General features: G+C 51.9%; 1 protein-coding gene and 1 pseudogene across 2 annotated transcripts in view; one reads left to right on the plus strand and one right to left on the minus strand.

Moving 5' to 3' along the window:
- LOC105534071 overlaps positions 1 to 213 on the minus strand; it is a 36500-nt pseudogene extending 36287 nt beyond the window's left edge. Inside the window, exon 1 of the transcript XR_001005205.1 lies at positions 13 to 213. The product of XR_001005205.1 is annotated as a 39S ribosomal protein L45, mitochondrial pseudogene (transcript). The remainder of the gene's footprint in view (positions 1 to 12) is intronic.
- The window catches only part of ADCY3 (adenylate cyclase 3), a 122139-nt gene continuing 107498 nt past the window's right edge, over positions 1 to 14641 (plus strand). The window contains exons 1-2 of the mRNA XM_011972700.1: positions 1 to 48; positions 544 to 1408. Of these exons, the coding sequence (XP_011828090.1) occupies positions 734 to 1408 (675 nt within the window). The 5' untranslated portion in view covers positions 1 to 48; positions 544 to 733. The remainder of the gene's footprint in view (positions 49 to 543; positions 1409 to 14641) is intronic.

Genomic DNA, 14641 nt, shown 5'->3' on the forward strand with positions numbered 1-14641 from the left:
CCTCGCGGGGACCGTCCCGGAGCACGCGGTGGCCGAGTTCCCGCACAGGTAAACGCAGGGGCAGGGCCAGGCTTCCGGGGGGAAGACAGCGCCCTGAGCGTGGGAAGGGGGCCGGATCGGAGCCCGAGTCTCCAAGGGCTTGGTGGAAAAAGGAAGTAAACAGAAGGAAGGCTCAGGAATCCCCAGGATGGTCCTAGTTTCTTTCCGGCACATTTTATTTCCAGCTTCTAAGGACTGGGCCTGGAGGGAATTTAGGTGAGGAAGTCAGGGACTGAGAAAGAAGAGATGACAGAGAGAAACCGGGTGCCAGGGATGGAGAGGCGGCTAGGCCCTTCCACAAGCCAGGGACAGGAAATCGAGTGTCTGGCGTGGACAGGACTAAGTGTGCGTGCGGTGGGCGGTGGTGTGAGCGGGGGTGGCAGGGAAGGCCCTGGATTGGGAGGCTCTTGCAGCAGAGATCCTTTTATGAGGGTTAGGGCGGGTCATGGGGAAACCACAAGGTAGGAGGGAAGAGGTGCTTCTACTCAGCAATGCCCTTTTCAGTTCTAGCTGATCAGTGCTCCCTGTGCCCTGGAAACCCGCTCTGCGTTCCTGCTGGAGGTGGCCGCCCCTCCGCCCCAGCCAAGAAGAGGCCCTCCCCAGGTCTCAGCGAGCCCTGAGAGGTAGCCCAGTCCAGAGCTCTTCCTCTGATCCCGGTCCACTTCTCTAGGGCCAGTAGCAGACACCAGCCAGGATGCCGAGGAACCAGGGCTTCTCTGAGCCCGAGTACTCGGCCGAGTACTCAGCCGAGTACTCCGTCAGCCTGCCCTCCGACCCTGACCGCGGGGTGGGCCGGACCCATGAAATCTCGGTCCGGAACTCGGGCTCCTGCCTGTGCCTGCCTCGCTTCATGCGGCTGACCTTCGTGCCGGAGTCCTTGGAGAACCTCTACCAGACCTACTTCAAAAGGCAGCGCCACGAGACCCTGCTGGTGCTGGTGGTCTTTGCTGCCCTCTTTGACTGCTACGTGGTGGTCATGTGTGCTGTGGTCTTCTCCAGCGACAAGCTGGCTCCCCTTGCCGTGGCTGGAATTGGACTGCTGTTGGACATCATCCTCTTCGTGCTCTGCAAAAAGGGGCTGCTCCCGGACCGGGCCACCCGCAGAGTGGTGCCCTACCTGCTGTGGCTGCTCATAACTGCCCAGATCTTCTCCTACCTGGGCCTGAACTTCGCGCGTGCCCACGCGGCCAGTGACACCGTGGGCTGGCAGGTCTTCTTCGTCTTCTCCTTCTTCATCACGCTGCCCCTCAGCCTCAGCCCCATCGTGATCATCTCCGTGGTCTCCTGTGTGGTGCACACCTTGGTCCTGGGGGTCACTGTGGCCCAGCAGCAGCAGGAGGAGCTGAAGGGGATGCAGCTGCTGCGCGAGGTGAGTCCTGCCCACTGTCCCCCTGTGGCGTCCTCTCCCGCAGCTCTCACCAACGTGGCACTTGTTGGAGTTGATGTTTGCTTTGCCTTTGAGTCAAAATGTGTTCTGGGGGCCTCCAGGGCTCTAACCTCTCTCCCTAGTCCCTGCCTTTGCACCCCCGTACCATTGCCCGGAGTCTGCCTGTGCTTGGCCCCAGGGAAAGGAGGATGTCAGGGCACTGGGCCTCAGGGCCGCTCTTCACCTGTGCCCAGCCTAAGCGTGTGACAGGAAGGTCCACCCAGGGCTGGTCTTGAGGCAGGATTGTCCTGGCCATTCCCTGTCAGTGACCCTGGTGAGGAGGACTTCCCGTGGGAAGAGGGCTCCTCGATTCCCATCTCTCCCCCAACACTGACTAGCTGTGTGGACTCAGTGCCCCTTTGTCAAACGGGGATAACATCTGCCCTGCCTGCATGACACTTTTGTTGTCAGGCTCGCAGGAGATTTGGGGGAAAGCACGTTAGGATACGTGAAGGGCTGCACAGACGGAAGACGCAGTTGTCCTATTTCCTGCCTCCAGGCAGCTCGGGCTGCCTGGGGAGTTCTATGAAGTAGAGAATGTCAGTCTCCCCACTGAAGGTGTGGTGTGGGCATGCAAATAGGGGCAGTCATGCCGGCCACTGTGACGTAGGATCTGCTGGTCCTGGAGCGTGTGTTCTACTGGAAGGGGTGGAATTTCGGCCTCAGTTTAACTATTATTTATAGTATTGGGGTGGAATTTCAGCCTCAGCTTAACTATTATAGTGTTGTGTTCCCACCAAGTGCTGGGCCCTCAGGGCTTGCAGAGGCCGGGGGACCTGAGGGACAGTAGGCAGTGTGTGTCCCTGGGGAGCCAGCAAGCCGGTGACCAGAGGCGGAGATATCTGCATCTGGTTTGATGCCCAGCCTGCCAGCCTTGTGCCAATGATGGTCAAGAGAGGCTCCCCCACTTCCTGCCCCTGCAGTGCTCTGTCTGGTAGAGACGTCTTAACTCCCACGCCAGCTCTGTTCTGTGGTTAGCGGGGCTGGGGTAGAGTCAGCTCTGAAGCGGTGACCTTCTGGGTATCAGGAGAGGCAGGGCGTGTCCAGAATCCTTGCTGACTGATGTGAGTCTCTAGCAGCCATGGAGGTCAGTGCCTGGGCCCTGACACCAGGTGCTGTGGGCAGGCCCACGGTGAACGGACAGAATCTTCCACTCCTCTGCTAATTTCTCCAGTCGTGCCTCAGCCTGCTGATTTGATCTAGAAATGGGCAGAGGATGTTAACATAGGCAGGGGCCTGGCAGGGCATCTAGTCCGGACTCGCCATTTTACAGAGGAGGAAACAGAGATAGGTGATAACTGGTTCACTGTCACCCAGCACTTTGGTGGCAGAAACAGGACGGGAGCCCAGGCATTGACTCCCAGCCCAGGGCTCATTTGTGTGTGTTCCATGGAGCACCGAGAGCTGCCTGAGAGCAGGAGCTTTGCTTCCCATCCCACCTCCTGGGGACAGTGGCTGTGTGCTGCCCTGCCGTCCCCACCCCAAATCTCTGTAGAGGGGGCTATGAGTTTCTGGTCATCAACTAGGTGGAAACACCAGTCTTGTCTCTTCGGGCCATGCATTAGCCAGTTCCAGGTTCTTTTTTTTTTTTTTTTTGAGACACAGTCTCGCTCTGTCGCCAGGCTGGAGTGCAATGGCGCAATCTCAGCTCACTGCAACCTCTGCCTCCCGGGTTCAAGGTATTCTGCCTCAGCCTCCCGAGTAGCTGAGATTACAGGCATGCGCCTCCACGCCTGGCTAATTTTTGTATTTTTAGTAGAGATGTGGTTTCACCATGTTGGCCAGGATAGTCTCGATCTCTTGACCTCATGATCCACCCGCCTCAGCCTCCCAAAGTGCTGGGATTACAGACGTGAGCCACTGTGCCAGGGCATCCCAGGTTCTTTTTAAGCTTAAGGTCTGAGGTCTGGGGATGACTGGTCTCTCTAGCTCCATCTCCTTAGGTGGACAAGGAGCTTATTTTGAGGCTCCTGGAGCTTCCAGGGAAAAGGACTGCAAAGACGTGGCCACAGGGCTGGGCCGGGGCCTGGGTGCCCCACCATGTGGCTGCTTGGAGATCACTTCTAAACTCATGATGGTTTTCCTTTGGGTAGTGCTAAGACATAAAACCCTAAAACTTAGAAAACAGAAAAAAAAAAAAAGATAGAAATCAAGAGTAAAAATATTAGCATCCCAGAGGAGCCCGACCTTGGCATGGAAGCAGTGCCTGGGAGGCAGCTTTGGGAGCAGAGCAGGAGGGGCAGAGGGCTCTCAAGGTCCGATTGGGAGCCTGAGATCGAAGGAGAAGGCCCCAGCTTACAGTGGGCTGTGTTCCAGAAGCTTCTGAGTCACTGGTTGAGACTAATGTGACTTTTTTAAAAGGTGCCTGGGTTCCCAGGCCCACCCACCAGAGTCTTCCTCAACTCACAGCATCCCAGCATTTGGCCTCTGAAGACGATGGAAACAGGGCTGGGCATGGTGGCTCATGCCTGTAATCCCAGAACTTTGGGAGACTGAAGCAGGCGGATCACCTGAGGTCAGGAGTTCAAGACTAGCCTGGCCAACATGGCGAAACCCCGTCTCTACTAAAAATACAAAAATTAGCCAGGAGTGATGGGGCGCGCTTGTAATCCCAGCTACACAGGAGACTGAGGCAGGAGAATCACTTGAACCCAGGAGGTGGAGCTTGCAGTGAGCCGAGCTCACACCACTGTACTCCAGCCTGGGCGACAGAGCAAGACTCCGTCAAACAACAACAACAACAAACACGGGCTGCAGCAGCCTGCGTTGCTGTGGGGAGGGATACCTGGGACAGCGGTCTCCCTGAGCCGTGGAGTGAGGCGTCATTCACCTCCCCTGCTGCTGTTGCCTCCTGGGATGTGGGCCCCATCAAGGATGGGGGGCAGGGGCTGGAGGATAGGATGCAAGGACCAGGGGGCTAGGCCCCTCCTAGTCAGGGTAGGTCCCAGAACTTTCTCCAGACCCCAGACCCCAGGCACTGCCTTTCTCCTGCCCATGTGCTTCCCCTTGTCTTTCTCTCTCCCATCCCCTGTTGGCTCTGGCTGGCGACTCCCTCCAGGGTCGGTGGGGGATGAACGCAGTTTCCCAGTTTGAAGTAGACGCCTGGATTTCTGGGAGCTTGCGAGTTTTGTGATTTTGTTGCTGCTGTCACTGGCAGCATGAAGCTTTGCCAATGTCAAAAGTCTTCTTCCTCTGCAGCCCTTATCCCTCCCTGCCCACGCGCGGCTCTGTGGGGAAGGACGGAAGGTACACATGGGCTGCGGCAGCCTGAGTGGTCGGAGGCCAGCCAGACAGCCTGTCCTGGGCTCCTCTCAGGAGGCCGGTGGGTGGGGTTCTGACAGGAAGAGCAGGTGATCAGAGAGTGTGGGATGGGGTGGGGCTGGGGCCCCACCAGTGAGTTAATACATGAATATTGCTGAGCTGCATGGGCCTTGCAGCCTGCAAGGTCAGGGGATAAGGAGGGTGAGGCCATCTGACACTCAGGCTGTGCTGGGGTGGAGAGGATGTTCTGGGAACCACCTTGGATGGGCAGGGACCTCACCAGTGGTTCTCACGACCCATCCTCTAGCCCCTGCCTGTCCCCCATTCTTTTTTTTTTCTTTTTTTTTTTGAGACGGAGTTTCATTTTTGTTGCCCAGGCTGGAGTGCAATATTGTGGTCTTGGCTCACTGCAACCTCTTCCTCCCGGGTTCAAGTGATTCTCCTGCCTCAGCCTCCCAAGTAGCTGGGATTACAGGCAGCCGCCACCATGCCTGGCTATTTTTTTTTGTATTTTTAGTAGAGACGGGGTTTCACCATGTTGGCCAGGCTGTTCTGGAACTCCTGACCTCAGGTAATCTGCCTGCCTTGGCCTCCCAAAATGCTGGGATTATAGGCGTGAGCCACTGTCCAGAGGAGGAAACAGAGGACAAAACAGAGATGGGTGATAACTGGTTCACTGTCACCCAGCACTTTGGTGGTGGAAATAGGACGGGAGCCCAGGCATTGACTCCCAGCCCAGGGCTCATTTGTGTGTGTTCCATGGAGCACCGAGAGCTACTCCATGGCTCCCCCATCCCAGGAGGCAGCACAGGCCCAGAGCAGCTGGAAGGGAGAGCAGTTGGATCAGGAGGAGCTGAAGCTGGCAGTGTTTGCACATTTCGCTCTCCTGGCCTGGGTCCTGCCCCAGGACCTGTTACAGAATAATTTGCCCTTTACTGCTCTAAACTGCCCCTGAGCTGGGTGAGGAGGAAGGAGGGGGCTGGGCTTAGGACCAGTATCTGCAGGACCAGCAACCAATGGGTGCGGACAATGGGGAATGCAGCCAGGATGGTTGGGGGTGGTTGGGGGGCGTGCCTTTAGCATGTGGCAAAGTAGGGACTAGGAACTGCTGACAAATATTTTGTACCCTTACTTCAGAGCAGAAAGGCTATTTGGGAGCAAAATTCTCTCATGGAATGAAGAGCCTGTGAAGACCTTTTTCCACCAAGTAAAACATGAGGAAGCTGTGGATGTGCAGTTTCTTTCACACCTGCAAATGACACAGCAATCATTCACCCAGGGAAGGAACATTGGCTCTGAGGGGCTGGAGGGAGCTGCCATAGGGAGAGTGGGAGGAAGCTGAGGCTTCCAGAGACACCCTGTCTGCAGACAGCAGGTAGCTGTTGCATGCACCTCACCTGTTTCATCCTGGATGTTACTGGCTCCATTTCACAGATGAGGGGACTGAGGCTCAGTGAGGTTGAGAGGAGGTAGTGGGGCTGGATTATAGGGGAGGGGTCACCGGTGGGTAAGAAAGGTGGAATGGGGGACTTCCCTGAAAGCCTCTGTTTCTCTGGAACCCAGACATCTGGGCCTCCTCCTCCTTTTCTGGCTGCCCCCAAATGTAATTTTGCTAAGCAACATGACTGAACAGTGTCAAGAGATGGCAGTCCCTAAGGTATAACAGGAGGCACCCCCTTCTCCCCATGGGAATTGGATGCAAAGAGGGGAGAAGCCCATGACAATGTTCCCTGTGGGCATGTGGCCAGGAGTACGTGAGAAAGGCAGGGGGCTGAATTGAAACAGGAGCTGGTATGGGGTGTGGTGGGCAGGAAGCAGCAGGCCTGGGGGCTTTCAGCCTTCAGGAAGCAGGCTGCGGGGAGAGGCGTGCAGGACACAGGGCAAGAGGAGGCAAACTCAAGCCAGTCCTGGCTCTTTGGCCCTGGGTTCCTCTGCGACCAGGGGTGGGAAAGAAGTCGTCATCCCTCCATGGAGAGTATGCAAATGGGCATCAGCGGAGGGTCCAGGGAACGGAACAATGACGACCTGCATAGAAGGGGACTGCAGGGCCATCAGATCCAACTGCATGTGAGGAGGAATAATCAGTCATTGAACATGTAAACAACTTTGCAGAAAATCACCCCTCCATCCTTTCCCCATCGCAACTTTCTGTGGCCTTTTCTGATCCCCATCTGTGTGTAAACAGAGCTTTCCCAGTTTGTCATCATCGTGCATATGCAATTTAGGCCCCACCTTTCACCCGCATTATTTCCCTGACATTTTGCTGTGAACATTGGACTCCTCGTGTTTATTATTTTAAATCAGCGCTTTATAGTCAGCGGGTATTTCTAGAGAGGAAACGGAAGCCCAGGGCTGAGCCAGGGGTGGGTGACTGGGTAGTTTTATACCCACATGCAGGCATGCACACACACACACACACACACGCACGCGCACGCATGCTCACTCCTGGGCTTGATCTGCCCAACCTTCTGGGTAAACCCTCTGAGAGATGGAATGGCTAGGATGCCAGGGTTATTCGCATTCTGCAGTTTCTTCATAAACAAACAGTAAATCCCACGAGGGTGGTCCAACGCTGGATTAATATTCCAGCACCACTGTCTGCCGCCAGCTGCCCCCCCACCAAATTATACATTCTTTTTGTTTTTTGTTTTTTCTTTTTCTTTCTTCTTCTTTTTTTTTTTTTTTTTCCAAATAGAGACAGGGTTTCACCACGTTGCCCAGGCTGGGCTTGAACTCCTGAGCTCAGGCAGTTCACCCACCTCCGCCTCCTAAAGTGCTGGATTACAGGTGTGAGCCACTGCGCCCAGCCATCACCAAATTACACATTCTTGATGATAGATTCCATGGGTATGTGCTCTCACCAACACTGAGACTCAGAGACACATTGTGCGTAGGTCGAGGCCCATAAGCAGGGACAGTGAGGAGGTGGCTGTGTTTACTGAGCTCTTGCTGTGTTACAGTTTAGTGCCTTCTGGCAAGAGGCAAATATTATTTCCATTTTACAGATCAGGAAACTGAAATGTGTGACGACTGAAATGACTTGTCCAGGGCCACATAGCTAGTAAGCGGTACAGCAGGATTGGCACCCAGGTCAGTAGGATTTTGGAGTTCCTTCTCATTGGAGTCATAAAAGAACCCCTTAGGTGGTGACCAGTAGCTCATGCCTGGAATCCCAGCACTTTGGGAGGCTGAGGCAGGAATATCATTTGAGGCCAGGAGTTCAAGACCAGCCTGGGCAACATAATGAGAGCCCATCTTCACACATACACACACACACACACACACACACACACACACAAATTCAGCTGGGCTTGGTGGTGTGTGTGTGTGTGTGTTATTGGTTTTTTTTTTGTTTTTTTGTTTTGAGTCTGTCACCCAGGCTGGAGTGCAATGGTGCGATCTTGGCTCACTGCAACCTCCACCTGCTGGGTTCAAGTGATTCTCCTACCTCAGCCTCCTGAGTAGCTGGGATTTCAGGTGCCTGCCACCATGCCTAGCTAATTTTTTTGTATTTTTAGTAGACACGGGGTTTTACCACAGCGGCCAGGCTGGTCTCGAACTCCTGACCTCAGGTATCTGCCTGCCTCGGCCTACCAAAGTGCTGGGATTACAGGCATGAACCACTGCACCCAGCCTGGTGGTATGTGTCTTATACAGGAGGACGGGGAGGAGGATGGCTTGAGCCCAGGGGTTTGAAGTTACAATGAACTCTGATCACATCACCCCACTGCAGACTGGGGAACAGTGAGACCCCATCTCAAAAAGAAGAACCCTTTAGATCTTCCATCAGAGCCTGTTGAGATAGTTCCAACGGGGTTAGGGTTTTGGTTTCTCAACTCACAAGCATTAGAAGGAGCAATCTGGGGGATGAGGAGGTGTTTATGGGGGCATCTTCAAGGAGCAGAGATGTCTGGGGTGTTGAGTGTTGCAACCAACAGCCCTCGTGCACCTTCTGTGGCTGTAGGAGGTGTTGTTACATTATAGGACAGTGTAGTAACTGATGTGCATAATGGTGACCAACTCATCAAGAAAATATTAAGGCCAGGTGCAGTGGTTCACACCTGTAATCCTAGCACTTTGGGAGGCCAAGGTGGGCAGATCACAAGGTCAAGAGATCGAGACCATCCTGGCCAACATGGTGAAACCCCGTCTCTACTAAAATACAAAAAATCAGCTGGGCGTGGTGGTGCATGCCTGTAGTCCCAGCTACTCAGGAGGCTGAGGCAGGAGAATTGCTTGAACCCGGGAGGCAGAGATTGCAGTGAGCTAAGATTGTGCCACTGCCCTCCAGCCTGGTGACAGAGCGAGACTCTGTCTCAAAAAAAAAAAAAAAAAAGAGAGAGAGAGAAAGAAAATATTAAATTATATTTAGTATAAAGTGCAGTGTAGTATCTAAAAACATTTTCCTCGGGAATGGATAACACAAGTTTGAACAAATAAGGATTATATTTGGAAATTCAGTAATGTGGGATGGCTCATTACTGGGTGTTACTGAATAGATGTCCATTTCTTCACCATGTGTCTTAGTTATCCACTGCTGTGTAACAAACAGCCCCAAAACTTAGGGGCTTAAAGGAGTAACAGTCTAAACCTGGGCAACATGGAAAATTCTGTCTCTACAAAAAGTACAAAAATCAGCCAGGCATGGTGGCATATGCCAGTAGTCCCAGCTACTCAAAAGGCTGAGGTGGGAGGATCATGAGCCCAGGAGGCTGCCATGAGCCATGATTGTGCCACTGCACTCCAGCCTGGGCGACAGAGCAAGACCAGTCTCAAAAAAAAAAAAAAGAATGACAGTTTATTGTTTCTCATGATCCTCTGGGTTGACTGTTCAGCTGGGTGGTTTTTGTGCTTCACGTGGCATGGGCTGGGGTCACTCATTTGTCCACCTGCACTGTTTCATTCATCTGTGGCATTCAGTTGCCAGCTATGCTGGCAAGTTCTAAGAAGCCTTTACCCACGTGTCTGAAGCCTCAGAGCTCCTCCTCCTGACCTCTCCATGTGGCTAGCTTGGGCTTCCTCACAGCGTGGTGGTCTCAGAAAGTGGAAGCTATCAGAGTTTTTTAAGGTTAGGCTCACCACTATCAGCTACAAGAGGTCGAGGCTAACTCAGATGCAAGAGGAAATTGATTCTGTCTTTTGATGTTTGAGTGGCGTGTGTAAGAGAGGGAATGAATTGATCGCAGCTGTCTTTTGAGGCTGTCTGAGAAACCAGGAGGCACATGGGGGATGCTGGGAAGACGGAGCTAATTAAAGCCATGAAATTGGGTAGGGTCCAAAATACTCTGTGACCGTAGAATGCTTCAAAAGTTAGAAATGTGGCCCAGAGCCCAGTGTTGTTTAACTTCATTAAGATATTGATTCTCCGTAGGATCCAATACATCGTTTCTAAGATTTTTAGAAAGTTTCAGAACGGCATTGTACAGAGAGAAATGATGGCTCAGAATTCATCTGTATAGACTTTGCTTTGCCTTATTTGGGTGAGAAGTCATTCTCTTACTTCCTTAAGCATGCAGTGGCCCCTGTGTTCAGGACACTGCCCTAGGTGACAGGATATGTGGCTTAATCGTGGACCCCAGCACCAATCCTGCCCCTTTCTCTCTTCAGCTTAGGTTGGCAGCTTGGCTCTGATGCTTATATTCCTTTTCCAGGAGGTGGAGATTTGCATGTGCACAAGCTTCAGAAACACCAGATAGGATTGGGTTTGCATTTAGGGGGACCATCTTGGTGGACCTGAATGAAGCCGATGCGGTGCAGGAGGCTGGTGAAGGAGTCCAGGCGTGGCACCATGAGGGCCACCCACCAGGACGGAAGTAGGGATGGAGAAAATGAGTTTGGTTTGAGGTGCCCTTGGGACATCTCAAGTGGAACTTGTCAGATTGTTCAGTGGAAAGTTACTGAACACCTTCTGTATACCAGACTTTGTACTCAAGATCTGGAGAAGAAAGATCTAGAGTTGCAGATTTGAGAATCATCAGCATTTAAGTGGCACCTAAAACTGTAGGGAGGCTGAGGGGGTTCCCGGGGAGAGTGTGTAGAGTCAAAAGGGAAGGGGGCTTAGAACCCAACAGATGGGGCAGGCCAATGTGTGTGTAGGGGGGTCCTCAGCATGGGACATCCATAACCCACCCCTGCTTCCTGTCTGGACCCATGATTGTCCCAGGTAGCCTGTGCTGGGTAGATCGGCCGTTAGGAAGCAGGAAGCAGTGTCTGTCTGATGGTGTTTTACACAACTGATGCTCTTGCATTGGGGAGACTTAAGCCTAGCCAAGGTGGGGCCATGGTGCCAGGTGAGGGACTGTTTCCCACAGTTCTACCTGGCAAACAAGGGCACGGGAGTGTGACTGTGTTACGTGGTCGGGGAGGGGTGGATAATGTGTATAGAGACACCTTAAACTACAAAGCACTGTGCAGATGCTAGTTATTTCTTTATTACATTTAATCTTGGCAGACCATCTCTGATCTTTGAACTATGAGTGAATCAGACCAAGTTTCTTCATTATCCTTTTTTCATCTCTTTTCTGTGTAATCAACTAACTCTTTTTCCTTATTGTGAAGGGATTATTGTTAAGAATATTTCAAATTATAAAATGCTGAATAATATTGCAGAATATTGTACTATTCCTTTTCTGTAGGGCATTTGTCTACTTTTTTTTTTTTTTGTTTTTGAGAAGGAGTTTCACTCTTGTTGCCCAGGCTGGAGTGCAATGGTGCAATCTCAGCTCACCACAAGCTCTGCCTCCCAGGTTCAAGTGATTCTCCTGCCTCAGCCTTCCCAAGTAGCTGGGGTTACAGGCATGTGCCACCATGCCCAGCTAATTTTTGTATTTTTGGTAGAGATGGGGTTTCTCCATGTTGGCCAGGCTGGTGTGGAACTGCCGACCTCAGGTGATCTGCCCACCTCAGCCTTCCAAAGTGCTGGGATTACAGGTGTGAGTCACCACGCTCGGCTCATTTGTCTACTCTTAATTTTTTTATTTTTATTTTTTCTTGAGAGAGAGTCTCATTCTGTTGCCCAGAATGAGGGTGCAGTGGCACAATATCGGCTTACTGCAACCTCCGCCTCCTGGGCTCAAGTGATTCTCCTGCCTTAGCCTCCCAAGTAGCTGAGATTATAGGTGCTCACCACCACGCCTGGCTAATTTTTATATTTTTGTAGCGATGGGGTTTCGCCATGTTGGCCAGGTTGGTCTCTAACTCCTGAACTCAAGTGATCTGCCCACCTCGGCCTCCCAAAGTGCTGGGATTACAGACATGAGCCACCGTGCCCGGTCTTGTCTACTCTTAATTTATTGATTTTATTTATATGTCACTTGTATTTTTTTTACTTGCTATTGTTGTTTCAGCAGGCCCATCCCCTCTCTCCTTTCCCCCTCCCGGCCATTTTCTGTCTGATGCTTCTTTCTTCTTCTGAGCAGGTTTTCAGTCCTTTCTTCCAGGAAATTCCTCTTTGTGGTTCCTAAGGAATTCACTTTGATTAGAAATGAAACTGTTTCTTTCCTTTTCCCCTTCCTCTCCTCAACAGCACTTTCCTTCTTGTAAACAGTAAAGCAAAGGACTTGTTTCAGAAGAAATCTACCCCTCTCTTGAGCTCCATTCAAAACCCCAGCATAAGTGACCGGACTTGAACTTTCGCAAGATTTCCGTGGCTGGGGTTTGCTATTCACATGTCACTTCAGGACTGGTCTCCAGGAAGTGTAGTTTGGTGTCGGCTGTTAGATTTGGTAGTGGAAGACTGCGACAGCTGCCTGTCCAGCTCTCGGTGGGCTCCTGGACTGCCCTTGAGGGCAGTGTCTCACCCAAGGGGACCAGGCCCTGAGGAATTTATCTCCATGAACCTGAATCTTTTCATTTTTATTTTGATTTTTTTGAGATGGAGTTTTGCTCTCGAGTGCAGTGGTGCGATCCTGGCTCACCTTAACCTTCACCTCCTGGGTTTAAGTGATTCTCCTGCCTCAGCCTTCCAAGTAGCTGAGATTACAGACATATGCCACCATGCCTGGCTAACTTTTTGCATTTTTAGTAGAGATGGGGTTTCACCACGTTGGCCAGGCTGGTCTCAAACTTCTGACTGCAAGTGATCCACCTGCCTCCCAAACTGCTGAGATTATAGGCGTGAGCCACCACGCCCAGTCTTGAACCTGATTCTGATAAGACAGATTGCTCAAGGCCTGGTCACCAACCTGATCATGGCAGGTGGATCTTCCCACCTTCTCTGGAGGGCAGCGGGGGGTGGTAATACCATGTGTGTCAATTGGTACATATTTGCTGCCAATTCCTAAGAAACCAAATCAGTAATTTCCTGAAGGGGAATCTGAGCAAAGCGCATGCCATGGTGCTGAGAGGGTTGTTCATCCTCCCACGTGGGGCTGGGGGCACTGCCCACAGGCACATTTTCTACTGCGGACGACCCTGTCAGCTGGAGACAGCCCAAGGAGTGGCACACAGCCTCACCCTTCAGCACCTTTTTGCTCTACTCCTGCCTGTACTTACAGTTTACCTTTCATTGGTGTAGCAGTGAGTGCTCTGAAACACCCATTCCTCCTGTAATTGGGCTTGTAGTTGTTAATATCATATTGCCCATCTCCAGATCTCCAGGGACAAATTTGGGATATTCACTCCTTATTTCAGTGAAGAGCCCAATCTAGGGTGGTTCTTTTTTTTTTGAAACGGAGTCTCACTCTCTCGTCCAGGCTGGAGTGCAGTGGTACAATCTCAGCTCACTGAAACCTCCACCTCCTGGGCTCAAGAGATTCTCCAGCTTCAGCCTCCTGAGTAGCTGGGATTACAGGCATGCACCACCACGACTGGCTAGTTTTTGTAGTTTTAGTAGAGACGGGGTTGCACCATGTTGGCCAGGCTGGTCTCGAACTCCTGACCTCTGGTGATCCGCCCACCTCAGCCTCCCAAAGTGCTGGGATTACAGGTGGCATTTCCTATCCCTTCCATTGTGTCTCAGACCTGCTGGCCTCTACAATTACGGCTTAGTGAAGGGACCTTGTGAGTCTTGGTCGACCCTCACCCCGGGTGACTTTCTGCTTCAGACTCTGGGTCAAAGCACTGGCGTCATAGTCATTCGACTTGAATCACCAGGAGCTCCCCCACTTACCAGCTGAGATCTGGGGTAAGTTATTTAGTCTGTCTACCTGGTTTCTCCTTCTGCAAAATGGGTGTGATAATAATACCTTTTTCACTGGGATAGGCAGCAAGCACTAGAAATGGTAGTTGCTCTGGCTGTCACTGTCATTGTTATGATTATTGGCTTTGATAAGGAATTTTAGAAAAGCCTGAGCAGCCCCAGGCTCCTTCCAGGATGTCTCAAGGGTGCCTGGTGGCTTCAAGCCCTGCCCTCGCCTCCCTGGTTGGGGAGGCCCTGACATCCCTCCCCGCTTGGCCCTACCACCCTATCATTGTTTCCCAACCCCTGACTGGGGTGTCGGACCCTCAGCCCCTGTTTAATACATACCCATATTCAACTTTCCTAGACAATTTTTGTCTTAAAAAATGCAAAAACACACTTTACAATTATTCACCATTTCCCCACAGTAACTATGAAAAACCAAACTGTACCTTCTCATCTCTCTGTAGTGATCATGGCTTTGCTTGCTGGACAGGGCTTTGGTTAGTAACTCTAATATAATCAGCGAAAAAGCAAAAACAACACAATAGAGGAATGGCACATGGGAGGCAAAAGAGAAGAAACTGGCCAGGCGCATTGGCTCACATCTGTAATCCTAACACTTTGGGAGGTTGAGGCAGGCGGATTAGCTGAGGTCAGGAGTTCAAGACCAGCTTGGTCAACATGATACAACCCTTTCTCTACTAAAAATACAAAAATAGCTGGACGTGGTGGTGTGCGCCTATAGTCCTAGCTACTAGGGAGGCTGAGGCAGGAGAATCACTTGAACCCAGGAG

This window comes from Mandrillus leucophaeus, unplaced genomic scaffold (assembly GCF_000951045.1).
Source record: "Mandrillus leucophaeus isolate KB7577 unplaced genomic scaffold, Mleu.le_1.0 Scaffold13, whole genome shotgun sequence".
In the NCBI taxonomy this organism is placed as follows: Eukaryota; Metazoa; Chordata; class Mammalia; order Primates; family Cercopithecidae; genus Mandrillus; species Mandrillus leucophaeus.